The sequence below is a fragment of the Camellia sinensis genome, chromosome 3 (genome assembly GCF_055761805.1).
Source record: "Camellia sinensis isolate YWXY chromosome 3, ASM5576180v1, whole genome shotgun sequence".
NCBI classification, from domain to species: domain Eukaryota; kingdom Viridiplantae; phylum Streptophyta; class Magnoliopsida; order Ericales; family Theaceae; genus Camellia; species Camellia sinensis.
Window position 1 is genome coordinate 172670363 of NC_138963.1, and position 27832 is coordinate 172698194.

Genomic DNA, 27832 nt, shown 5'->3' on the forward strand with positions numbered 1-27832 from the left:
TCGTCTCTTTAATACCTAAGTTTTAAGAAGAAGTATGAACTGGGCTTTTCAATTTCATCCCTTCCTAAACTGAGCTTGGACGATCAGGGATGCGCCGTTGCTCTCTCCTGTGAAGAAGAAATTAGTGATGTTGGGGTGATCCACTTAAAGTCATTCGAGTATGCTTAGACTTTGGCAACACGCTTCAAATTGAAACCTTCTCATCCAGATTGACCAATGGACAGAATCACTGCTCGCTTGTGCCTGCAAAATTCTACTGCAACCATACTCATTGTGTGACGAAGTATGCGGCATTCTTTATTGGAAAGCTCTCAGGAAATACGTCGATTTTATTGCTGCTTCTGATCCTTTAACACGGGGAATAATATTCACAAGTAATTGATAAGATTGTTGAATGATATATGGCCTGGAGTCACAAGAGCTATAGGACAGTCACTCCATGGCTTGCTTCAGTGTGGCCTGTGCCATCATGAAGGAGTTTACTATTTGGGTTCTCAGAAAGAAGATAACTCATTACAGTTTCTCCAAAACCATTCCATCTAGTGAATGGATCTTGAGGCACAATGTGGAATACAAAGATTTGTCTGTCAACTATCCCTAAACCATGAACCTGGCCAATATCGGAGACAATCCTATAACTTGGGGCTTCCCAAAGCTCCCATTTTTGACAGCTTTTCATCCTCAGGACTCACAGGTTGTGTACCTTTGATTGGGGCATATGATCTCTTATAATTTGGAGACTCGAAAGATTCAACTACTCCAATACTGTGGGCGTCTCCACCAGGCTCTTACTAGGATTTATTTCCCTATGTCCAATGTGCTTTGCCTGATCCTTTACCTCTTATCGGTGGTCGTGTTGGTACCACAAACTTGACATTGACATGGAGATCCAATGGCAGGATAAGGGGTACCCCATTTGGAAGGTCATCAAGAAACAAAAATAATCAAAATTAGGGCCGTCACCTCACTTAAACCCAGAATTGTGGCAGTTTTCTTATGGATTAGTATTTGAATTCTATGTTTAATATTACTCAAGTTTAGCTTCCATTTGTGTTTTGGTTTGGTAGTATTCGAAGTTTCAGGTCAGATTTTGTAATATGATGCTTTTTTTTTTATAACTAAGATTCAATGTTCCCTAGATTGTCTTTTAATTGTCTTTTAACTGTCTCATGAATAATATTAGCTGCTAGTTTTTCATTCTATTTCATCTCGCTAGTGAAGGTCCGTTGGCTTTATTGAGATGTAACCGGTAAGCTCTGATTTTTCATATGTGATCAATGAGCTATTTTTCTTTTCTGTAATTTTAGACATTTACTAAACAAAACTGCCCTTCTGTTTTACATATAGTTTCAATTTCAGATTCCTACTATTGCGCATAGACTAGCAAGATCAATACTAAAGAATAACCATGCAAGTTTTAACCATCCACAACTCAGCACATGAATCAGTAATATGCAAGTTATAGAGTCATCCAATCCCATGAATTCAAAGGTAATTCTTGCCAATTGAATTTGAGAATTTCCACTCAATACCATGATGGATCGACTCACATGTCATGAATCAATGAAGGCAGGAAATTCAGAACTCCATGTCAGCCATATTAAGGTAGAAAGGCCACAGTTTAAGAGCAAGAATGATGAGGTAACAAAAACAGTGCAATTTCCACCAAGATAATAATGTTGGAGGGGAAAAAACCAAATATTATATAACCGAGACAGCCTGATATTCAGTATTCTTATGCCAAAAGAAATCCATGATAATCTACTCAATAAAGTAAAATGTCGGTTTCTGACCCAATACGAAATGAAGTTGTGCAAATAAAGTTGAACAACATCACATTGAACATCATCAGCCATGTCTACAATCTCACTGTACACCAGCCATTATTGTGTAAAGGACGATAATGACATTTTACCACTCACCATCGAAGAACTTCTCCTTCCTTTCAGTATCCTTCATGAAAATTGGTTTTCTTGTTTTTGCAAATCCTCACTTGTAATGAATACCAATGAATCTAAAGCAGCTGACAAGTGCTAGAAATCTCAAATTGATATAGAACATCCTAATTCCTTAGCAGCAATATCTAGAAAATGAATAGGCATTCCAGTTGCAAGTCTTCCATGAGCTTCCCATGTTAGACACTTCTCAATATCCGCTTGCCAATCAATGGTGCCTACATCTAGATATTGATAAGTGGCATCATGTAAGTGGTTTATGTCCACTTGTTTAGTACTAGATTTTATTGAACCAGTATGCCAAATATCACGAAGAACTGATGTGCTAAGAGCACGGACATGAGCACTCGGATGAGAAAGGCATTGTATTGTAGCCGGTACGCGACACTGCATGCATTTGTGAAGGTAATTCATATCAGTAAGGTATGCATACTTCAAAGGAATTAAACTAGGCAAAAATAGAAAATCTTTGTATTTGGAATCTTTTTATGCCTATATGCCACTATTAAACGACATGAGAGCGCAAATTTCAACACAATCAAGTGCTCGTATGATCTCTTTTATGCCTTCCTTGACATTACATGAGATTCAACATCTCCACTAGGGGGGTTTAAGTAATTACCTTTAACAGGTTTGAAAGGCAATCTGCAACTGCCAATCCTGATTTGCCCCACTCAAGAGCTGGTTGAATTGCTCTAGCTGTTGCTTCAAGGAGCTACACATTTATTGTTTTACAGTATTAGTTAATACATCGTCAAGGCATGGGATGATACATAGTTTCATATCGTGCTAACCATTTTCAAGAGATGGACATAAAAGAACTCAAAATGCCAGTGAACACTTGAAAACAGTGTGATGGTCTAAAACAAATTTTAAAATCGAAGGTTAGAGGATTTGAAAGAGGATAGTGTATTTGACTAATAAATTGCGAGATGTTACCTCCAGCTGTGGTAAAGTGCATGCTTCTCCATCGATGAGCATCCCATCCGTGGCACGCAGAAGAAGATCTGAAGCACTAGCCAAAATTACTAATGACTCTGGGCTGTCATGGTTTCTCATTAGCTCCACAATCAGTTTCACAATTCGCTGGTTGATTCTCCACATCTTTTGACCTTGATCGTTGTCTTTAGCAATCCAAGACTGCAATTCCCTATCCGCCTGACGAGCACATGAGAGAAATAAAGTAACTAAACAAATGAAATTATTAAAATTAAGGACAAAATTCACTTTACCCCTTGTTTAGGCTTGGAGCACTTTACGCCACTATGGTTTAAAAATAGGCAGACAACCTCCATGTGGTTTTTGACTAAATTGCAACTATTACAATTTCTGTCCAAACTAACGGAAAATGTTATACACACGCTGATTTTGAGAGTGGCCTTTTTTTAATTAATGTAAAATTAAAATTAAAATAGACTTTTCTACCCTCATCATCATCATCATCGTCATCATCAATTTCCAAAGTCTACCCTCATCTTCATCATCAATTTCCAAATCTGTAAAACTCTACCCAACCATCCTCTTCCCTCACCTTGACCAGCCACCCTTTTTCCCTCCCCCTCCCAAACCAGCGCCGTCGCCTCCTCTCCCATCCTCAACTGTCGCCGTCGCTGAATCTCCCATCCATGACCAGCATCTCTGATACCGCCGCTGCCTCTTCTGTAAATTCCGACCAGCATCGTCACCATCTCTTCCTTCTTGGACCACCGTTGCCGCCTCCTTTCAGTCCTGGACCATCATTGCCACTGCCTTCTTCAGTCGCCTACCAGCGTCACCAACATACCAGCATCACCAGTCTCTTCTGTAAATTCTGACCATCATACCACGGTCACCGCTGTTGCTTTTTCTATTTCAAAGCACGTTCGTCATTCTCACAGACACAGAAATCAATCATAATTTCCATTGCAAGACTTTCAATTCATCGCAGCAAAAGCAATTGATATACGTATGTATATGTATAGTATACACTTCCTCTGAAATATACATATATATGATACATAAACGGTCAGTTCCTTTGGAAGATATAGTGTGATTTACTAAATTAGAAATTTAGGCATAATTTGTGATTTAATTAAATTAATGCTATTTAAATTAGAAATTATGTATATAATGTGATTTATAATAAATAATTAGAGATTTAGCGATAATTTGTGATTTAATTAAATTAATGTTATTTAAATTAGAAATTATGTTTATAATGTGATTTATAATAAACAACTATAGATTTAGGGATAAGTAGATATTTAATTTAGTTAATGTTAGTTAAATATAGGAAAGAAATTTGTATAATAGAAAAGAGCCAAAGAAAATAACAAAACTAAAAAAACAAGCCAAAAGAATAGAAGGGTATTAAGGTCATTTCATTTTTACTGTTAACAGAGTTAGAATTGCAATTTAGTCCAAAACCACAAGGGGATTCTCAGCATATATTTGAACCTTAGGGGGTAAAGTGTTCCAAGTCTAAACCACAAGGGAGTAAAGTAAATTTAACCCTAAAATTAAATTATACAAATATTTGAGGTTGCTAATAGAACAGTTGCTAGGTGGTACCTCCGCCAAAATTAGGCCATGAAAAGCAACAGTTGATTTTTAGCCCTTTTTGTAATATAATAAAGGTAATATAATGGATCGGTTTTGACGAAGGTTGGTGGTGGCTAAATGTGGCATCGAGTGGGGGGATTGGTGTTCTGGGAAGTTGAGTTCTCATGGGAGCGGTTTGTGGAAGGGTATTTGGCTTGGGAGGGGGGAGTTTTGGAGGTGGATTAGTTTCAATGTTGGCTGTGGGCCTCGGGTGAGGTTTTGGATTGGTGGTGTGGTGAGTAGAGTTTGGTTGGTTGGCTGGTTTCCATTGGTGTTCCAGATTGCAGATCGTCAGGATGTGGAAGTTGCTTCTTACTTGTCCATTGTGGATGGTAGGATGGTATGGGATGTAAAGCTTCGTCAATCAATGTTTGATTGGGAGGTTGACCAGTTGGTAGACCTGTTGGCAGAGTTGTATGGTTTGAGGTTGAGGTTGAGGTGCAAGGGGGCTAAAGGGGTGTTTTTTGTATCTTCGTTTTATCGATATAGTTGATGGCCAGGGATGTTTCTTTCCCTTGGTGGGGGGGTTTGGGTTTCTGGGTTGCTATCTAAAGTGGCTTTCTTTTTTTGTTTGGTCGGCCGTGGATGGTCGGATTTTGACATTGGATAATTTGATGTATCGTGGGCATGTTTTGGCCAATTGTTGTTGTTTGTATTGTCAGGATGCAAAGTCTATGCCACGCCGCCTTCTTCATTGTCCAATGACGTCTCCGTTATGGAGGTTGATTTTTGTGTTTTCAATTTGGTTTGGGTGCAGCGAGGGACGGTGAGGGAGGTGTTGGCGAGTTGAAGAGGGGGTAGGGTTGGGAAGAGATGTCAGAAGGCTTAGTTGTTGGCTCATTTATGGTTAATGCGGTTGGTGTGGTTGGAATGGAATCGTTGGACGTTTGAGGGTTTAGCGGTTTCGGTTCCTTGTCTGAAAAACAAGTTGTTGGTTGTTTTACATAGATGGGTGTTAGGAACTATGGATCCGGATGTATTTGCCTTTTTGGATTCATTGAGTCTTTGTTTCCTCATCGATTGTAATTATTGGATATTTGTTGATGCTTTTTTAATAATATTGTTCTTATTTATCAAAAAATAAAAATAAAATAAAGGTAGATTAAACTATTTAATGCCTTTCTGTGTCCACCAAAATCAAAAATAGGTGTCACCATTATTCAAGTATATAAGTTGTAAGACGAACAAAATTTGGACCTGAAGAACAACAGCTGTTGCAGCTTTTGTTGGTGATGCTGATACGACATTGCATAGTGCATCAACCACCTGTACATTTACATTAGATAGTCAACTCTGAGCACATTTTATGTAAAGAACATACGGATTTAACAAAAAATTTACTCCATTACCCACATGCAAATGCCACACAGATAAATGCAATGACTTGTAAAAGAGAAGTGAGAACATAATCAAAGAAATATTGCAGGATAAGAAATCTAAAAAGAAATATTGCAGGATAAGAAATCTTAAACTAGTTATCAATCATGAAAATTCAACTCTGTCATAAAACATGCATGCATTGAAGCAGTTGTAGTATTCAACCCACGTAACCGATGGGTCACTGACAACCATATAAAGAAGTGTGCCTAATCAGCTTGGTTTTCCCTTGAAGTTAAAAAAATACAAAAGTTCCAACAATTCAATAATTTTCTATGTTTTTTTAATCTTCCATGGGATGGTACTACCAATATACATGCCAAAGAAACCATTGCTTGATGATTTGAACATAAAGCATAGGTATGAAAAAATGAACTACTCTTAGATAGCGCTAATAAATCAAAAAAGAGAAAATAAATAATCACATAAGAAAATATTAAAAAAATCACATATATATGTACCGGCCCGACATTTTGAAGCTTCAGAAATAGATTTTAAGGTGAAGGGCAGGCCTGGCGTAGCGGTAAAGCTACCCCTTGGTGACCTAGTGGTCAGGGGTTCGAGTTGCAGAAACAGCCTCTCCGCTTGCGGGGGTAAGGCTGGGGACATCAACCCTTCCTCAGACCCCACTTAAGCGGGAGCTTCGTGCACAGGGTACGCCCAGAAATAGATTTTGAGGTGTACAAACAACAATGAAAATGCAAGAAATAAAGCTTCTTATTAAAGATAGAATTAAGAAAGCAGTATTGCCCTTGAATTTCCAAATTTGTAATGTGCTTTTTCAGACAAATATGATCTTTTCTAGATAAATGTTTGAAAAAATTTAGTGATTTGAATGTGAAATGATCTAAAAAGAGATATTGCATGAGATTTGAAATATCACATATTACCTGCCTCCATCCTTGCTGAGCAGAAGTGCCTTCTGCACTGGGTTGTGTTTCAGGGGCTGCAATCAATTTATGCCAGAGCAATGAAACAACTGAGAAACACAGTTCTTGCTTCTCTACCAGTACTGATCTCAGAATAACTTGTGCACTGCAATTAAATCCTATATGCCTATCCATTGTGAGAAAGTTGGCCAAATCCGATGCATCTAATGGAAAGCTTGCAATTCCTTTTCCTGTGAGATTTCCCGTGCCTGCAGTTGAATGAGAAGCTTTCTCACTCTTAGGTGAAGTTCTTGAATCTGCCAAATTATCACACTGCAGGGAAGATGGCTGCACTGATTCAGTGCAGCTAGAATTTGCACATTTATTTTGTTTTCTGCTAGCATGACCCATTGGGCTATCTTTCCAAACTGGTCCTTGCATCAAATGTGCTTCGAGTGGTTCTGCCTTGTTAACTATAGATGCAACAGCCTTGCTATGAATATCTATGAGATTGTATAGTGAAGATGCCCTGGAGTGAATTTCATTATCCCACTTGCACCGCATCAAGACAGATAGAGCATGCATGCAAGCCTTTGATCGTCTGAATAATTCAGATATATGAGCAGCAACCATTGCAGCAGCGACTATCTCATTGGAACTGTAACTCCATGAGGTGCCGACTGAAGATGGTTTCAGCGAAAAAAGTGCCTCTAAAATTGCCAATAGTCTGTGAGTATGACAAACTGCAGAGTCAATACTATTCCCGAGCTCATTAGGAGAACCATTTATAATTGCAGGCTTCGATACATCTGAACGATTATTCCCTCCTGAAATCAAAGGGAACAACTGAAGTTCACAGGCAAGAGCACAGACAGCTGCTAGAACAAAAGAATCAAATGCAGCTACAGGGCCCTGTTTCTTTGTTTTCCTAGTTCTCATTTCTCTCTGGTTCTCAGGTGTCACTTGCAAGTCCTTGCTGATTTCATCAGGAGGATGATTATCTTCACCACTTGGCCTTTTGCTCCCATTGGGTTGCTGAGCTTCATGACTAACACACACTGTTAACGCAACAAAAAGTAAGCGTGAAGCAAGCTCTACAGAGGCGCACGATTCCAAAAATAGTGAGTGGACCATTGTGCGAAGCTCTGCAACAGCATGATTTTTTGAGGCAGACCCAACACCAAAAAGATACCTCGCTTTCCTGATTTCTTCTCTGGAGGACTTAGGTGGAAATGTTCTTTGAAGAATCGCTTCAACGGTAGCTACAAAAATTTTCATGAGACATGCTTCGGATGGACTTCCACGAGGAAGATACTCCAGGACTTTAAGGAGAGGTATGTACAAATTCCATGATAGAATGGGAGGTTGCAAGGGGGTTGCAACGATAATTTCAGGAAGGTCAACAGCTGAGGAACTTAATGGAATCAGACCATAAGCAGCTTCCCATATGGTACATATTCTCCATTCAACCTCAGGCCCATGGGCACATAGCATTGATGCAATCCCTTGGGCAGTGGCTTCAATGGTTGCTTCAGCTCCAGGCACTTCTATCTAATTAAAAAAAAAAAAAAAATTGTACAGAAGGTAGTTAAATTCAGGAAGCAAATCTTCATACAAAGGAACCCAAATTCAAAGGCATCACCAGAGACCATGCTCTTTCATAACTGGAAATCGTAAAAATAAAACTGAAACAACAATTCCTGCCCACTACCTGCTTCCTGTAGGATGAAATATAACCACCCTGAGGTTCATGCTGAAGTTCAACTCCTTCAACTTGCCCCAGTGGAGGAAAAAGCAATGCAGGTTGTGAAAGTATGCGAAAAAGCAATGCAGCCGCAGCATCTGCAGCAATCCCTGCTCTCATTGACATTGCAGTCCCAATTGCACGCAGGAAATGCAAATGCATCCAGTTCCTTGGAAGCTACATCAGCAATAAAATGATTGAGTCATGCATTTGGTAGAAATAACTCAACAAGCTGATCAATTCCCTCCATAAGAAAATCTGTGTTAGCATATTATATTAAGTATTAGCATATTATATTAGCCGAAAGGTACACTAGGGTCTGTCTGTAATCATTTTATGCACTCAGGGATAGCACTCAGGGATCATCTTGTAATTGCCTTTCTTGTAAACCCTAAATCTTCATTTATAAATAGGGGGTGATATTCTATCATTCCCCAAGCTGGTTACCCAAGCTTCATGGTATCAGAGCTACACATCTAGGGTTAGGGTTCAAAACGTACCTAGTTGGATCATCTACTGGGTTGATCTCCTCCAGTCGTCCTCTGTCGTCTTCGTCTTCGTCGCTCAGCTCGTCTGCTTCGTCTTCGACTCCTCAGCTCGTCTTCGCCTTCGTCTCATCTCCTCCAGCCGTCATCGCCCTCGTCGTTCATCGCCCTAGTCGTCCTCATCTCTCGGTCGTCTTCCTCAGCTCGTCTTCGTCTTCGTCTTCGTCTCATCTCCTCCAGCCGTCATCGCCCTCACCGTCCTCATTTCCGGGGGAGCCTTGGTGTGAAGTGAGTCCTGTGCCTCCTATGGTGGAACCAGTTGTTCTTGCACCACCCTCTACTACTGTGCTTCCTATGGTGGAATCAGTTGTTCTTGCACCCCCCTCTTCTACTGGGACTATAGAACCCACTGTCACCAAGAATACGGATGGGCATGTTTATGTCCGGGACATAGACAGAAAACAAGTTAACTGGATACACGGGACCGTTTCTGCTACCCCACTGCCATCTCCTGCTTCTGATGAGAGTCGAGGTAACTTTGAATCTCTCGAGTCCACTGATCTTGATGTTCCTATTGCCAAGAGGAAGGGTGTGAGATCTTGTACTCAACATCCTATCTCACAGTTTGTATCATACTCTCATTTGTCATCCTCATATAGAGTGTTTGTGTCCAATATTTCCTCTGTTAGCATTCCTAACCATTTTCAGGATGCTCTTGCTACCTCTGGATGGAAACTAGCCATGATTGAGGAAATGAAAGCACTTAGGAAGAATGGCACTTGGGAATTGACTGAGTTACCTACGAGCAAACGACCTGTGGGATGTAAATGGGTATATACTGTAAAACACAAAGCAGATGGGTCTATTGAGCGTTACAAGGCAAGACTTGTGGCAAAAGGGTTTACTCAGACATATGGCATTGATTATCAGGAGACCTTCGCACCCGTGGCTAAAATGAATTCAGTCAGAGTACTTCTCTCTCTAGCAGCTAATCTAGATTGGCCGCTTTATCAGTTTGATGTCAAGAATGCTTTTCTCCATGGTGACCTCGAAGAAGAAGTATATATGGACATTCCTCCGGGTTTTGAGGATCATCAAACAGAAGGCAAAGTATGCAAACTTCGGAAGTCATTATATGGTCTCAAACAGTCTCCAAGGGCTTGGTTTGAGAGATTCACTCAGGCTATGTTTAAATATGGCTTCAAACAAAGTCAGGCAGATCACACATTGTTTGTGAAACATTCCTCACACGGTAAGACTACAGCACTTATTGTTTATGTAGATGACATAGTTCTTACAGGCAATGATAGTGGGGAAATACCTCTGTTGAAGAAATATTTAGCTAAAGAGTTTGAAATCAAAGACTTGGGCAGCTTGAAGTATTTTCTGGGAATTGAAGTTGCTCGCTCTAAGGATGAGATATTTATCTCACAGAGAAAATATGTGCTTGACCTGTTGAAGGAAACTGGGATGCTTGGCTGCAAGGCATGTGCCACCCCCCTGGAACCCAATCAGAAATTAGGGGATGATGAAGGAGGAGAAGTTGTGGATAGGGGGAGCTATCAACGATTAGTGGGTAAGCTCATTTACCTATCTCACTCCCGTCCTGATATTGCTGTTGCTGTCAGTATAGTTAGTCAGTTTATGCATGCTCCTCATCAGATTCACCTTGAGGCTGTCATGAGAATCTTGAGGTATTTGAAGTCTGCTCCTGGAAAGGGTCTGTATTTTTCAAAGTATGATCATCTTCGTGTAGAAGCCTATACAGATGCTGACTGGGCTGGGTCAGTAACCGATAGGAGATCAACTTCAGGGTATTGCACATTTGTTGGCGGCAACCTAGTTACTTGGAGGAGTAAGAAACAGAATGTGGTTGCCAGGTCAAGCGCAGAAGCTGAGTTTAGAGCTATGGCACAAGGTGTGTGTGAACTTTTATGGATCAAATTATTGTTGCGTGATCTAGGTATTGATCAGACGGACTCCATGCGGTTATACTGTGATAATAAGGCCGCCATCAACATCGCTCACAATCCAGTTCAACATGACAGGACAAAACATGTTGAGATTGATCGCCACTTCATTAAGGAGAAACTCACTAGTGGTACCATTTGTACTCCCTTTGTCCAGTCTGGTGAACAACTTGCTGACATTCTCACCAAGGGGATTGGGAATAAACCATTTCATGACATATTAGGCAAGCTGGGCATGAGAGATATCTTCGCACCAGCTTGAAGGAGAGTGTTAGCATATTATATTAAGTATTAGCATATTATATTAGCCGAAAGGTACACTAGGGTCTATCTGTAATCATTTTATGCACTCAGGGATAGCACTCAGGGATCATCTTGTAATTGCCTTTCTTGTAAACCCTAAATCTTCATTTATAAATAGGGGGTGATATTCTATCATTCCCTAAGCTGGTTACCCAAGCTTCAATCTGGTCAGTATCTAAGCCTATTTTGATCTACTTCGCTGACAAGATATGACCTCAAACTAGTAATCGAGCATTGCATGCTGTAGTAAATAACTCCATCATGGACTGCATATTTTATATCATAATGTTGTACACAATGTTTCTATGTTTGCATAATTTTTATGAGGACACCTCTCCAAGGCTTTCCATAAGAATGCTAGATGAAGGTTCTTGATGTATTATAATCCTGACCAGATCAGTTCTCATGTATGATATTTTGGGGAAGATGAACCCTTAGATTCTTTGGAATGATTAGTGTAAGCCCTAGTCGTGCCTCCTGTATAGCCCACCTCTTATATTTAGTACTTTAACTATAAAAATCCAAAATATGTGTCATGCATTAGTGCTTTCCATAATAAACATTAACATGTCTCTATTGTATGAAGTAAGAGCTAACCTTTCATTAGAATGAATCTAAGCAATTTTTAAGTTCCAAATATCCTCTGTTATTTCTTCTATTTTTTATTTTTTCTTTTTGATTGATTATGTATGTCCTTTGCTAATTCATCAGAAAGACACCTATAATCTCACGTTCTTTTGAATGTAAAAGCCATACTGATTATTGAGGCTCGTGAAGAAATTAACATTCAAGAGATGATTTGAACAAACAAACAAATACGGATTGGAGCCTCTACAACATTGAAGTTCTGTACAGATGGGGAAAAAAAACTATGTCAATGGGGTCCCACCTATAGATTCTCCAATACTGCAATTCTAGATCCACCCTTTTAAGAAGCTGCTTAATTTTGGTCACAAAAAGCCTAAGATAGGTACCAGTTTTTAGGAAGCCTCTATAAATTTATCAATTGGGCCATTAATCTAAAAACGATAACCCTAAACCCAAATGCACTCATTCTAAGGTCAAGCAAATTTTTTACCAACCGAAAAAAAAAAAAAAAAAAAAAAAAAAAAAATGCATTTCCAACCAGGGCTTTTCATATGGTTGCTTTAGTGCATATCATCAATGCTGACGCCCATTACAAGACTTTGGCCTAATCAACATCTACCTACTATGGAAATCCACTAAAAGGTATGGACAAGTAAAATGACAATATAGACAGCAATTCCCTACTAAAAATGAAATTCCAAGCCAACCTGAATAATGTAACATGCACAGTTAATTTCGTTCAATTCGATCCTATGGAACGGTCTCAGCCTATGATTTACATAGTTCCCAAAATAACTCAATTCAAAGTAAATAAAGAATATGGAGATATTAATTTCTTTATGATATCGATTGCCATTTGATAGTATGGCATATAGTGTATTTAAATGGGTTAAATCAAGAAGGGTTAACTCACAACTCACCCTCATGCCAGATGCATGATCTTCAGCTGCTCTAAGCAGTTCCACAAGTTGTACAGCAGCATCAAGTGCATCAGGTGCCCAGGATGGAGGCGCTTCTAGAAGTCCAAGAAGAAGTCTTTGTGTGGCACTTGGACTAGCAATTGCATAATAGCTAAGCCAGAACAAAAACAAAGTTCAGAAACACTTTTCAAGTAGTTTCAGTGGACTGTAGTGAAAGGCCCAGAAATGTACCGATGAAATAAACGAGCATATGGCTCAAGAGGAGGTAGCCCTGCTACAAGGTGCTCATCCATAGCTGTTGTTGGAGGAGGAAGCAGAAGTGCAGGAACAGCAGCTGCAGTTAAAGTAGCAGTCTCATAGCAAGCAACTTCCTCATCGCAAACACTTAATATAACACCAGCGCCATTGGCAACAGCCCATCTTGGAGTTGATGGCATGAGCTGGGGGTGCTTCCCTGATCCTCGAGAAGCTAAAAGAAATGCCAAATCAATACCTTTGTTTCTCAGTGATAAATATCATTAACATTTTCGTATTAATAACATAACAAGACATAACTTAATATATGGTTTATATGAAGTTTGAAGGTTACGGAGTATACAAACAAATTATGAGATCTAAGACAGGTATAGAGAACCTTATGACAGAGCCACTTATAATTGAATTTTTGGTGCGTTTTGGTTATGGAAAGACAGTAGGTTTAGGGTTTTGAGATGTAGAAGGACTCTAGACTAGGGTTAGTAAACTAGATGGGTTTGGAACATACACATAGAACCACAATACGTACAATCATAGTGCAAATTCCAGAAGAGGAACTCCACTTACTAGTTGAAGGTGGCTTGAGTTCTCCAGCTGCATATTTTCCCATCACCCCTCCACACCTGTTAATGCACGAAAAGTCAATGATGTAAGGGAGCATAGCACCAACTAGTTAAAATAGTTCATAAAGAATTAAAATAATTATCAAAATATGTGCTTTTACATTAATTATGTGATGAATTGTTTATACCATATTGGATTCATTATCTAAGACTGTCGTCTACAGTTGTCTACAAATCTAAAACCATTATAGTGCCAAACCTAATGAAATGCTGCTAAAAGAAAACAAGGGACCATAAGTAACCTCCTAGAGATTCATGCTTCTCCTAATGATATACCACGAAATGAAAACCCATCACTTCATGTGCAGCCCATGCAAGCACAAAAAGGGTGAGTGAAGGATTGGAGACAACATGAAAATCCTTGAAAGAAAATGTACACGAGGTAGGAAAACTTAGACCATATAAAGAATCAATATCTATGATTTTCAAAAAGAGAAGAGAAGAAGTTCAATCAAGTATGTTCATGTAATCAGAGTGGCAGAGTGATACCTTATACCTGATTATGTGTGAGTGAGCTAAACTTCTGAAGGGTGTAGGTATCTAAATACCTTTGATTGGCCATATGACCACCAAGGAGTGGACCCCACAACCTCAAGGCATAAGCTTTGCCTAGACAACTGCTCACCCAAGGCGACCCCACTACAGGACCAAATACCCAGCTCAGCAACCATTTGCTCACCTCAATACCCCCAACTCCGCGAGCAAATCCCCCACTTTACAACCATCTGCTCTCCTCTATACCACTGCTCAACGAGCATATCCCTCACTCCGTGAACATCTACTTGCCTCGCTACCATCACTTGGCGACTACCCACTCGGCGCCATGTGCCACACCTCACCCACTTGGCAGTCACTTCACCGCCAAGGCTCCACCTCCACTTGGCACACCTACACATTATAGCTTGCCCAGGCCGAGAGTAGGGCCTAGGGACACCCCTCGGGAGTGGGTGCCTCAACTATGGGGGTGCCCAAGCAACCCATGACCCTCCAGGGGATCATCAGGGAGGGACTCGTGGATTGGTGGTTAAAGTTGAGGGATGATCAAAGCTGCTTGACTCACTCCCTCAGAGTAGCCCCTCAAGAAGTGTATCACACTACCCACTGCAATCTTGTAAGATGTATCGCACCTACTCAGCACAGCCTACAAGAGTGAGTTGGCCTCCATAACCCAACTCTCCTATAAAAAGGGGTCTCCCCCTCCATACACAACAACATTATAAGCAAGCTATTCCATGTGCAGAGAGCTCCACTACCTTAGAGGCTCTCCTCCCTCACTGTCACCCTATCTCTACTCTAACACTACTTCGCTCTCTCCCTCTCCACCTCTGGTGCTTTCACACCATCTTAGTGTGTACCATGATTCCTGGACAGTCCACGACCAACAACGTCACTTACCATCACCCCCACAAAGGAAACCTATAATAAATGCAACATTATTATGTAACAATAATAATAATTATGAAGAGCCTAAACTATAAGAAAATAAAGACATCACCAATGATTTCCATCAAGCTAGTAAGATGTTAATCGCTCGTTCCAAACTTGCAAATAGCATCATAATCAGGAGTGTAACTATCATTTCTTCAAAATCTACCATAGCCAACAAAATGACATATGAAGCCCTGAATAATGTGTAACTGCACATACTCAGAACGATAAAGTAGATACTAATGTGTTAACAAGTAGCAAAAACAAGTGCATTGATATACACAGTGATACATTTGCATTGTCTATTCCAAGTGAGCTTCTCTTCCTCTGTGCAGTATGACAGAGCCATTAGATTCTTCACAGAATTTTCATCCTGTGATACAAACATGAATATTGCATGGAATTCAATAAGATTGTAACTTGATCCAACTGAAGCTTCCATCTCTAAATTCAAAAGCATGAGGTTGACAAACTATCAATGCCATAATGCAGAATTTTTCTGACCTGAATGGAAACTTCAAGCCACAAAAGAGCCAACTCACTCACTTACCAACGGAAGTAGTCACTTCTAATACCCAGAGGTGCAGCCAGCAATATATCAGTAATCCATGGAGATAAAGGCCTAAAGGGTTTCCTTTCCTGTTGTACATTCCCATTTGCAGAGTTACTCGTAGCAAGGCTGCCACTGTCACTTCTGTCGGCTTCACTGTGTTGATGATCAACCTTGTAAATTGGACGATTGTAATGAGTCAAAATTCTTAAAATCTCTCCACATGCCAGAGCCCACTGTTCAGAGTACTCATTCTGGAAAATTAACAAAGTAGAATCAACTCTTAATTACCAAATTCAGTTTAGAAAGAAAGAAAAATCATCACCCAGGTATTGTAACAAATAAAAAATAGCCTAAACAAATTTGTGCTGGTGTTTCCATACCTCACTACTTGGGCAGACTAAGGAAATGAAAGAAGCAAATGGGGGAATACTTCGATCATACTCCAGTGTACCATCAATGATACACGAAATAATAGGAAGAATGACAGCGTGTCCATGCTCCGGGTGATGAAGGACAAAAATTGCTGGTAATTGTACAATTACAAAAAAAAAAAAAGTTAGTATGCTGCCAAAACATTAAAGGAAAAACACCTTTGACAATCAATTGCTGTAAAGATCAACATGGGTGAGAACCGATACCTAAAACATCGTCAAAAAGGCATAATTCCTTAGATGGATAACAGTTACGGATCAGCTGTCAAAAATAAGATGGCATCAATTAGCAACATTTCTTATTGGTTTAATCAGCAAACAACATTTACATTTAATAACTATTGGAGATAGAATTAATCAAGTATTCTAGTTTTAAAAATGTCAACAAGAAAAGGCAGTTTAAAAACGAAATGATGATAATAAATGCTATATACGAAAGAAAATAACAATCAAAAACTTTTAACCAAAAAAAATAAAAGGAGGAAAAACACACTCAGATAAGATGGGGGAAAAATAGTACCTCAGCTATATCTTCGGGAAACTGTTCTGATGTGAACTGACCAAAGTACTCAACATAGGCAGTAATTTGATCCTAGAAATAAGATTCGGAAAGGGAGAAAAAAATAAAAGGAACATTGCCTATTATCAGTAATAATTGAAACTAATAGAAGGTATAAAACCATATAATATAAGAACAAAGATCAACAAGAAAACTTAAGATAATATTACAAAATCATGCAAAGCAAAGACTTGACCATTTATAATTACCATCAAGGTGTCACTCAATCTATATAAAACAACTTATCAGTGTCAACCTTATCATAAAGAAAAGCTTCATAAATGTGAAGCATAGTGGTTAAGGCTAGGAGTATATTTCCATCGCATAAATTAAAGAAGCATCAAGACAGATAGTTGCATCCTGTCCTTTCTTGAAAATTACATTAATCTCTACGTCACAAACCCATTTTTTCCTAACCCTATATAGTGGTATTTGAAGAAGTAAATAGGGTAAATGGTGACGTCATTTTTTACTTAGTCACCTATGATAGTCACCTATGATAGTCTCCTTTTGAGAAGGGAGTCTCCTTACAGGTGTCCAGAAATGAGTTTGAGAAGATTGAAATTAATAAGTGAACACTAAAAACCACATTGCTTATGCAAATAATCAATAGAGGGTATCAACTCCTATATGGACAAACAAACCAAACAGCAAAAATTTGCAAATTTATAATCACTAGGACATCCTCAAATTTCTCTGAAAGTTGCTCTTAAAGTTTGTGTGAAAGGCCGACTTCTGAAATAATTAAGTATATTTCTAGCTATACCTATAAATGTGGAACAAATCATTTCCTCGGTGGAATTAGTTGGTCAATACCATGGCATCTCACTAGGAGTCAAGGGTTTGATTCTTGCCATATGTAAAACTCCCCCTCCCCTAGTCTATGGCCTTGGATGTACCAAAAAAAACAATACTCTGTTCAAAAAACTTCCATCAACCACCATACTCTTCAATGCCATGTGGTCCTCAAGTAACTTTCATCAACCACCACGGTATCATGTCTATAATAGGATATGGTTGTGAAGTGATTTCCCACACCACCTGAGTACTAAAGTAATATTAAGTACATAAGCGTGAGGAAACCCTCACCTTAAGAGCTAACGTTTGGAGTTGAGTTCTACCCAAGACTGTGTAACATGATATCAGAACTGGAGTGCTTAGGGATGGGTAAGGCGTGTGTTCTGGCCTACAGACCGCAAGTGCTGCCGAGTGAGCACTTTAGGCGTGAGGGAGGGTGTGAAGCGTGTTGAATATAGGAATCAAACTATTATGTTTGAATATGGAAATTAGAATAGGAATTTTTTTGATTGTAGGAATCTTGCCTTGTATATATTGTTCCCTAAATTATATCATGAATATATTATATATACATGGCCTTTACCTCGTTGATTGGTAAGTCAAATAATTCTTTCCATTCTTTTTGGAATCAGAGCCTCTCTAGTTATCTCTCTCTCAACCACCCACCACCCCTTCTTTCTTCTCTCTAGCCTCCGACAGCCCTTTCCAGCTCTTTTTCTCCCTCTGACAGCCTCAGCCCAACCTTTTTTCAGCCTTTCCTAGCCTTCACCTAGCCTCCAACAACCCTTTCCAACTCCTTTTCTCCTTCCGACAGCCTCAACCTAGCCTTCACCCAGCCCCTCTCCTTCCTTATCTTCACCTTGGCAGGCCTTCTTTATCCCTATCGAGGCTCTGGTTGTTGCCGACCAGACTTGGTTCTAGTCTTATGTCTTTCGGCTGTCTCTTTAGGCGGTCTATGGCTATTTTTTTCCCTTCTTGGGGTGAGTGGACTGATATATTAAGCCCCTTTGTCTGCCCTTTTATTCTTTTAGGCTACCAGGTTTATTCGGTAGCATCTATTTGGATAAGCCGTTGAGTTTTTTCTGATTTCTTATTTTTTCTTGGACTGTGTTGCTATCTTTGTATGTTTTTCAGCCCCTCTTCTCCCACCATGACTGATCCATCCTTTGCTGATATACCCACTAAGCCTGTCCCAATTAGTTCTGATTTTTCTCTCTTCTCACCAAACTCTTGTTCATCATATTACGAGTGTGGTGTTGAATAGGAAAAATTTTGCTGCTCCCTCAAACTCTATTTTGGGGGCAAGGAAAAAGCTCATTGGCATTTATCTTCCACTACCCAGCCTACTACAACAGATCGTACATGTGCACAGGGGGATATTGATAATTGTACTATTTTGACACGGATGTTCAACTCTATGGAAGATCGTATTTATCACATGTTTCTCTATTACAACATTGTTCCTGGTCTATGGCATGCTTTGTCACAGATGTATGCTCACGCTCATAACGATGCTCGCATCTTTAAACTTTATCAAGATATTGCTTGTGCTTCCTAGTCTGCGTTGGGTTTTTCTATGTCAGAATTCTTTAGATACCTTCAAGCCCATTAGGAAGAATTGGCTCAGTATGAGCCCTTGACTGAGTTACCAACAAATGCTGCCTCTCTTGTGTCCAAATGCTGCCTCTCTTGTGTCCAAATGCCTTGCTCACCAACACACTTACAGTTTTTGATGGGTTTAAATTCTGAGTTTGAATCCCTTCGAACTCAGATTTTACACACATCACCCATGCCCTCTCTCTATAAGGCATTTGCCATCATTGATAGTGATGATCATCATAAGCGTCTCGTTCAACCGAATCCTTCTCTTCTGTCTCCAGTTTCATCTGATTAGAAAAGAATGAAAAGAATTATTTGACTTATCCATGAGTGAGGTAGAGGCCATGTATATATATTAGATTCGTGATACAATTTAGGAAACGATACATATAAGGAAAAAATACTAAATCAGCGATTGACACAATCGCATATTATATACATAATACTAAAAATAAAAAGATTCTATGTAATCTAATTTCTATATTCAACACTCCCCCTCAAGCTAGTGTGAAGATATTCAACAATCGCAGCTTGTTAATGGATGACTAGAAGAAGTCGGAAAAAACTAAACGGCTAGTTCAAGTAAATGCTACCGAACAAATCTAGCAGTCCACTAAATAAAAAAAGGCTAAAAAGTGTTTAATACATCAACACCACACCCTAGAAAAGGGAAAAAAGCAAAGACTGAACTGCCCTAGAAGAGCTGCCAAAGCATCTATGGCTAGGAAACACCCTGGTCGGCAGCCAACAAGACCCTGGTCAGCATCAGAGGCCAGAGCTAATGACGGTAGATAGTTTATGGTCGTGCTGGACTGTTGTAAAAACTAGTTGAAACTAATGTCGGAACAGTTTAAATGGTCATGTCAGACCGTTATAGAGACTAACCGGAATCAATGTCGAGACATGCCAGACCGATGTAGAGAATGGATATTGAATCAGCAAGCGTGGCACACACATAACTTATGATGTGGTGCTGAACGATAATGACAATAGATGACTGAGTGCGCCAAGGGACAGCTTATTAGAAAGTGCGCCAGGGGGGCAGCTTAGGTGGTGCGCCAAGGAGGCGACTTGGGTTGTGCGCCAAAAGGGGCAACTTAGGTTGTGTGCCAGATGGGGCGGCTTAGGTGATTCACATGGTATATCACCATGCTCACCATGATATAGGAATAATACCCCCCCTCCCTCAAACTCAAATAGGTTTGAAAATAGAAATCTATTTGAGGTTGCAATAGAGGGAAAGACAAAGTGGAAAAGAAACACACGAAAAAATGGATTGCAAGTAAAAAAAATATGATAGAAATATTTGTGATAGGAATAAACTAGCAAATAGAGGAAGAGATCACCACAAAGTGATACTGAAAGAAAATGTGACAGTAGAATGGATTGAGGTCCGATGGGCGTCTAAGGCAAGGCTGCCGCCCGCCGATGAAGCAAAATTATTAGGTACTTAACTTAGCTCTGATACCGAAAAGAATGAAAAGAATTATTTGGTTTATCAATGAATGAGGTAGAGGCCATGTATATATAATAGATTCATGATACAATTTAGGAACAGATATAAATAAGAAAACAATACTAAATCAGTAATTGATACAATCACAGATTATATACATAATACTAAAAATAAAAAGATTCTATGTACTCTAATTTTCATATTCAACAATCAGATGGCTCTTGCTACAAAGTCTGGTTCCCGGGGTTCTACTGGTCCAGTTACTTGTCATCATTGTGGTGCTTCTAGTCATGTTAAGGCTCGTTGCTTCAAACTTCGCCCTTGTGGTGCTGGAACCCTTCGCATTGCAACTCTAGTGGATTCCATTACTCCTGCTCCTGGGTCTTCTCATCTCCCTAATTTACAGGAATAATACTCATATTGGTCAGCTTCAAGCTCAGCTTAGATCTTTTATTGCCAGTTCTCATGGCCCATCATCTACCACTGCTGCTACCCTTGCAACAAGTATTCTGCTGCTTTCCATGTTCAGTCTGCTAGTCCCTCATGGACTCTAGATTCTGGGGTTAACGATCATATGACGGGTGAATTTTTCTTTCTTTCTTCGCCAGTCCCTACTATTATTGCCCAATCTGTGTGTCTTGCTGATGGTTCGTTATCATCTATTCGTCATAAGGGTGTAGTGTCTTTTATCTCCTATCATTACTTTATCATCTATTTTACATGTTCTAAATTTTGCATATAATCTCTAATACGTTAGTCGTCTTGCCAAACAATTTAATTGTGTTGTCATCTTCTTACCTTCTTTTTGCCTTTTATAAGACCCGAGTTCGAAGAAGATTTTTGGCAAGAGCTATGAGCATGATGGGTTATACTACTTTAGGAATCCATCAGACAAGCATTCCTCTTCTTCCTTAGCTAGTTTTCAGACTTCCGTTTTGCCTGCTTCTATGTCTAGTGTTTTTAATATTCAGACTTTATAATTATGGCACGCTCGTATGAGTCATGTTAATTTTCAATATTTATGTCAACTTTTTCCTTCATTTAATAAAGCTTGCAATGATTTTAAATTTCATTATGTGGTTTGTGAGTTGTCTAAGCATACTAGTACTAGCTATATCCCTCATATGACTCATGCTCCTAGTGCTTTTGATCTTATACATTCTGATGTCTGGGGCCTTTCCCCTGTCACCGCTTTTTCTGATCATAGATATTATGTGACTTTTATTGATGATCATAGTAGGTGCACTTGGTTTATCTACTTCGTCGTATATCTGACGTATTTTCCATTTTTGTCCAATTTTTACAGATGGTTAAAACTCAGTTTCATACAATTGTTGGGACTATCCATTCTGATAATGATGGGGAATATATTTCTAATGCATTTTGTGTCCATCTCAATCAAACCGGTATTCTTCAACAACTTCCTTGTCCTCGGATCCCTGAACAAAATGATGTTGCTGAACACAAAAATCGTCATATTATGTTTGTTGTCTGATGTCTTCTTCGAGGTATGAGTGTTCCCAAGTCTTATTGGCATATGGTTGTCCTTACTGCTGTTTACCTCATTAATAGGACCCCTAGTCGTGTGTTGCATGGTCTCACTTCGTTTCATATCCTTATGCCCACTACCACTCTATTTCCACTCTTACCTTGTATCTTTGGGTGTACTTGTTTTGTTCAAAATTGAAATCTCACTTGCACAAAGTTAGATGACAAATTTATTTGTTATATCTGCTTAGGGTACTCTTTCATGTCCAAAGGGTATAGGTGTTATGACCCTATATCTTGTCACTTTCACCACACTTTGGATGTTAAATTTTGTGAGGATTTTCCTTTCTTTGGTACTAACCCTTCTTTGTAGGCTTCTCCTCCTATTACTTTCATTGTTCGCCTGGTGACCATTTTGGACAAAGTTAAAAATAAGGATGTCCTCCTTTCTCCTTCTCAACCTTCGCCTCCTTCCCCATTGCAAGTATACTCCCGTCGCCCACGCACTCAGCCCCTCCTGTCGCTTTTGCCGATCTTTGGGTCAAGTAACTCTTTTCCTTTAGCTCCTCCTCCACCTCCTCGTCGTAACCCACATCGGGATCGGCATCCTCCAAATCGTTTGAGTTATTTGAGTAGTACTAATCATCCTCTTTCCTAGTATCTTTCCTATGACAGGGTTTCCCCTTCTTACTGTTCTTTTCTTGGCAAACTTGAGTCGGAGTCCATTTCTCATTCTGTGTCTGAGGCCTTTCAAAATCCCAAATAAGTAGCGGCTATGCAGACTGAGATGGCGGCCTTAGAATAGAATCACACTTGGAATCTTGTAACTTTACCTACTAAGGAAAGCACAATTGATTGCAAATGGGTGTTCACCATAAAATACCTCACTGATGGCTTAGTTGACTGTTACAGCCCGCTTAGTAGCCAAAGGTTTCACACAGATTCCTGGCAAGAATTTTGGTGCCACTTTTGCCCCGTCGCCAAGCTTACTTATGTACGTCTCCTTATCTCTGTTGTAGTATCTCATTCTTGGCCTTTTCATCAGCTTGATGTTAAGAAAACATTTCTCCATGAGGGATCTTCTTGAGATGAGCTGATGAGGAGTATTCGAAAAAAGTGTGCCGTTTACGTAAATCCTTGTATGGTCTGAAACAGTCTCCACGAGCATGGTTTGGTCGCTTTAGTTCTGTTATTATATCTATGGGCTTTGTTCAGTGCCACTCCAATCACACTTGCTTCATTCATCGAAATTCTACAGGTCAGTGTATAGTCTTGTTAGTTTATGTGGATGATATTATTCTCATAGGTGATAACTATGTCGGCATTGGTCAAGTAAAGAAGGACTTGGGCCAAACTTTTGATATTAAGGATCTGGAATATCTCAAATATATTCTGGGAATTAAGGTGGCTTGCTCAAGGAAGGGGATCTCCTTGTCTTAAAGAAATTACACCCTTGACTTGTTTCATGATATGGGTATGTTAGGGTGTAAACCTGCTTCTACTCCTATGGATCCTAATGTCAAACTCACATCAGAGTCTGGTGAGTTGCTAAATGACCCAGGCATGTATTAGCGTCTTGTTAGACGCCTCATTTATTTGACCAACATTAGACCTAACTTGACATTTGCTGTTAGTGTTGTAAGTCAGTTCATGCATACACCTCGTAAAGAGCACCTTGACACAGTTCATCATATTTCGAGGTATTTAAAAACTTCTCCTAGCTTGAAATTGTTCTTTACCGCTGGGCTCCAATCTGGGCTCTCTTGTTTCACCGATGCCGACTATGCAAGATTTAAGATTGATCGGTGCTCCACTTCTAGCTTCTGTACTTTCTATGATGATCATCTTATCTCATGGAAAAGTTAGGAGCAGGCTATTGTTTCTTGGTCTTCTGCAGAGGCTGAGTATTGGGCTATTGCATATAGGACATGTGAGATTCTTTGAATTTGCTCTATTCTGGCTGAATTGGGTTTTGAGGAGACTATTCATTCATCTTTAATTTGTGACAACAAATCTGCCATTATGTTATCCCTTGATTTTGTGCTTCATGAGCGTACCAAGCATATCGAGGTTAACATACATTTCATTTGAGAAAAGGTTCAGACTGGTATTGTGTGTCCATCCTTCATCTCTTCTTCTCAGCAGTTGACAGATATATTCATAAAATCTGTGAAACCAACTTTGCTCCAGTCTTTCATTGACAAGCTGCGTTTGTTGAATATCTTCACGCCAACTTAAGGGGGAGTGCTGAATATAAGAATCAAAATATTATATGTTTGAATATGGAAATTAGAATAGAAATTATTTTGATTGTAGGAATCTTACCTTGTGCATATTATTTCCTAAATTGTATCATGAATATATTTATATATAGATGGTCTCCACCTCATTGATTGGTAAGTCAAATAATTTTTTCCATTCTTTTAAGCGAAGCCCCACATCGCCTAAGTGCTAAGGTAATATTAAGCATATAAGTGTAAGGGCACCCTCACCTTAAGAGCTAGCTTTTGGGGTTAAGTTCTATCCCAGGCCATGTAACAATGGTATCTTAGCTATTTCTGTGTGGCAAACCATGAGGTAATGGAGTATAGGTTTTTGCTTTTGTATGGGTAGTTGGTTAGGGTGTTACCTTCTATTCACTCACTTCATTGTTATCAAGCTTTGTTCCATTACAAGCACAGGTAAACTCTCGTGTTCACAAGAGATTGCATTATAGGTCCATGCATTGGGTATTTATTAAACTGACTAGATCCTAGAAAGGTTTTTTGCAAAAGTCATTTTCATATAAATTAACTTTTTCCAAGAAAAACAAACTTAGTGATTGATTCCCTCGTGCAAGTAATCGATCTCTAAAGCAGACGAAGGTGATCGATCTCTAATCTTCACCATCAATCCCTCTGGTGCATCAATCAATTGCTGACACGAATAAGTCAATTCTTGTGCCAAGGCTTAATTTTGGTTTTCAACCTAGTAGAGAGCAATCAATTGCCAAAACAGGCATTAGCAATGTTTTTATGGAGTGATCTATTGCTCCTTTGTAGGGATCAATAGCCAATAATGATTTTCGTGTAATCTTTTCCTAAACAAGTTTGGTTACCCTCATCCTTGATCCATTTTTAGGGTAACCTAACTGAGATTTAACACAACTGTTTTCATTAAACTCAAAAATTCTAAGATACGTTTTTCATACACGTGAGAGATTTTTCTTTTGAGTGTTTTCTCAGTACATTGAAAAAAATCCTCTACCATTGCATTGCATTGTTCTCACACCCTTATCGGTTGGGTAATCAGAGCCATACGTTTCTTACAATATAACTATACCTAGGCACTCCCACACTCCTGCTTCGTACAGCTACGGGATACAACCACACCAGCTCCAACTAATAAAAGTTCCATTTCTATACTTCTTTATGATACCTAAAGAATACAACCTATGAAACAATCTCCACGAGCATGGTTTGATCGCTTCAGTTCTGTTATTATATCTATGGGCTTTGTTCAGTGTCACTCCGATCACACTTGTTTCATTCGTCAAAATTCTACAAGTCAGTGTGTAGTCTTATTAGTTTATGTGGATGATATTATTCTCACAGGTGATGACTCTGTCGACATTGGTCAAGGAAAGGAGGACTTGGGCCAAAGTTTTGATATTGGCCTTGTTTGGGAAAGGCTATTAATTGGCTTTTTAGGCTAAAATAATCAATAAGACAAAATGTCACATCAAACCCATAATCATTTCACTTTTTCTCTCACAAACATCACATCTAACTACAAAAAAATACAACCATCTTCCCAAACACAAAATTTTTTGCCTACTAAAATAGCCAAAAACTAAAATAGCCAACTTCCCAAACAAGGCCATTAAAGATTTGGGATGTCTCAAATATTTTCAGGAAATTGAGGTGGCTCGCTCAAGGGAAAGGATCTCCTTGTCTTAAAAAAAAGTACACTCTTGACTTGCTTCATGATATGGGTATGTTAGGGCGTAAACTCACTTCAATTCCTATGGATCCTAATGTCAAAACTCATATCAACGTCTGGTAAGTTGCTGGATGACCTAGGCATGTCTCAACGTTTTGTTAGACATCTCATTTAATTGACCAACACTAGACCTAACTAGATATTTACAATTGGTGTTGTGAGTCAGTTCATGAATGCACCTTGTAAAGAGCATGACACAACTAATTTGTTTAGACACATAACCAATAGAAACGAAACAGAAACACACACACATAAAATAAATAAAAAGCAACTTACATCCAGTAAACAATAAAAGAAATATTGTAATATTTTACTGTCAAATGTTTGTTAATAAATGAATCACACCTTTCGTTGCTGTGCATCTTGTGGTGGAGACCAGAACAACGAGGAGAATTGAAGACTATCGATCCACCTTTCACATGAACTAGCCATATAATATTTTTTCGGTAAGAATAGAGGCAATAGGTACTCTCACTTCAACCACTACCAATCAAGGATCAGAAGATTGTAATTCAACATTCTCAAGGCCAAACAGAGCACCAACCCAGATCTTTTAATCAATCAATAACGGAGAAGCTTCCAAGTTCATCCGCCTAGAAAATTACAAATTGCATCTATCACTCGCAAGCAGTATGAACTCAATAATTGCCGGCTCTGCAAAGTCACTGAAACATAATCAAAGATGCAAAATAAAATATCATCAATATTCACTTAAGCAAACTAAAAAATAAAAAGATTGGGAAAAAACTATCCAATTCAGGAATTAAAAAACAAACAAACAAACTATAAGCTAAGCCCAAATTCTCTGTAGATATATAAGCAACTTTTTTTGGTAAACTAAAATTTCTAGCTACTTTAATCGAAAATCATTTGAAATGAGAGTAAATAAGCCTTGTTAGTGCTTTGATTAATCAAAACGACAAAACTCAACAAAGGAATCGTTATTTGGCGACTATTCAAATAACACAAAAACGAATATTCACCAGGTTTATTGAAGAAATTTGTCGATAAACTTAGAAAATCATGAATTGAATTTCTATAACCTCTGTTTGGTTGCTGAGAAAATACCCAAAAAAAAAAAAAAAAAAAACACACACACACACTACTACCACTACTACTACTATTTCTAAAAAAAAAAAAAAAAATTACGCTAATCCAAAACGGTTTAAAATGGATCAGTTTAGTCTGTCTGAAAACTACAACAACAAAACGATTTATTTTCGTTTCTAGCATTTTCCACAACAACCAAACAGAACCGAGTACGAAATTTCACCATAAAACCATCATATCAAAAAATAGAAAGAAAACAAATATATATATATATATATATATATCTGTTTTACTTGCCTGCGAATTATGTCTAGAAGATTTTTCCTTCGTATTTGTTGCGAATTGGTGCGAGTGATTTTAGGTTTTGAGTTGCGACTTCAAATTTGAGCTTTGTATTTTTCTCTTCTTTTTTTCTCTCCTAGCAGAAGTAGCAGATTTTGGTTGGGTGGAGATAGTCTAGAGAGAGAGAAAAAGAGGAGATCTTTAGCAGCTCTCTCTGTCTTCCTCAGATCCGGACGCTTCATGCGTGGCAATGATATTTTCCACGCTTAAAAACCTTGGATGTATGTCAAACCAAAAAAAAAAAATGTATGCCCGTTACATACATACATGTATATAATATGCATGTATGTGGACGCAATTTTAAATAACAACAAAAAAAATATTATTTAAAAAAAACATACAAATAATTTGGATTTACTCGATTTAGAATCTCTAGGGATTAAGTGTGGCCTTTTTAAAATTCATGGATTTTTAGAGACAAGAAGCATGAGCAAAGAGATGTTGCAAAATTTACATGTTCAAGAATTTACTAATATTG

The 27832-nt window shown here is 38.8% G+C and overlaps 1 protein-coding gene across 5 annotated transcripts; it reads right to left on the reverse strand.

Moving 5' to 3' along the window:
- Nucleotides 1-1679: 1679 nt before the first annotated feature.
- LOC114269236 (protein GIGANTEA) lies at nt 1680-27599 on the reverse strand. 5 transcript variants are annotated; one of them, XM_082921460.1, is made up of 16 exons: nt 27310-27536; nt 26308-26627; nt 19036-19324; nt 16602-16673; nt 16289-16343; nt 16031-16173; nt 15648-15901; nt 13614-13669; nt 13023-13260; nt 12792-12942; nt 8493-8702; nt 6803-8332; nt 5733-5801; nt 2895-3113; nt 2578-2670; nt 1680-2342 (listed from the first exon to the last, which is right to left on the reverse strand). In XM_082921460.1, exons 3-16 carry the CDS (start codon nt 19045-19047, stop codon nt 2043-2045), a joined length of 3402 nt encoding a protein of 1133 aa, XP_082777586.1. In that variant the 5' UTR covers nt 19048-19324; nt 26308-26627; nt 27310-27536; the 3' UTR covers nt 1680-2042. The 5 variants fall into 5 exon arrangements, with proteins under 5 accessions (XP_082777586.1, XP_082777584.1, XP_082777585.1 ...); XM_082921458.1 differs by lacking the exon at nt 19036-19324 and having other exon boundaries at nt 27310-27599; XM_082921459.1 differs by lacking the exon at nt 19036-19324 and having other exon boundaries at nt 26308-26616.
- Nucleotides 27600-27832: the final 233 nt, after the last annotated feature.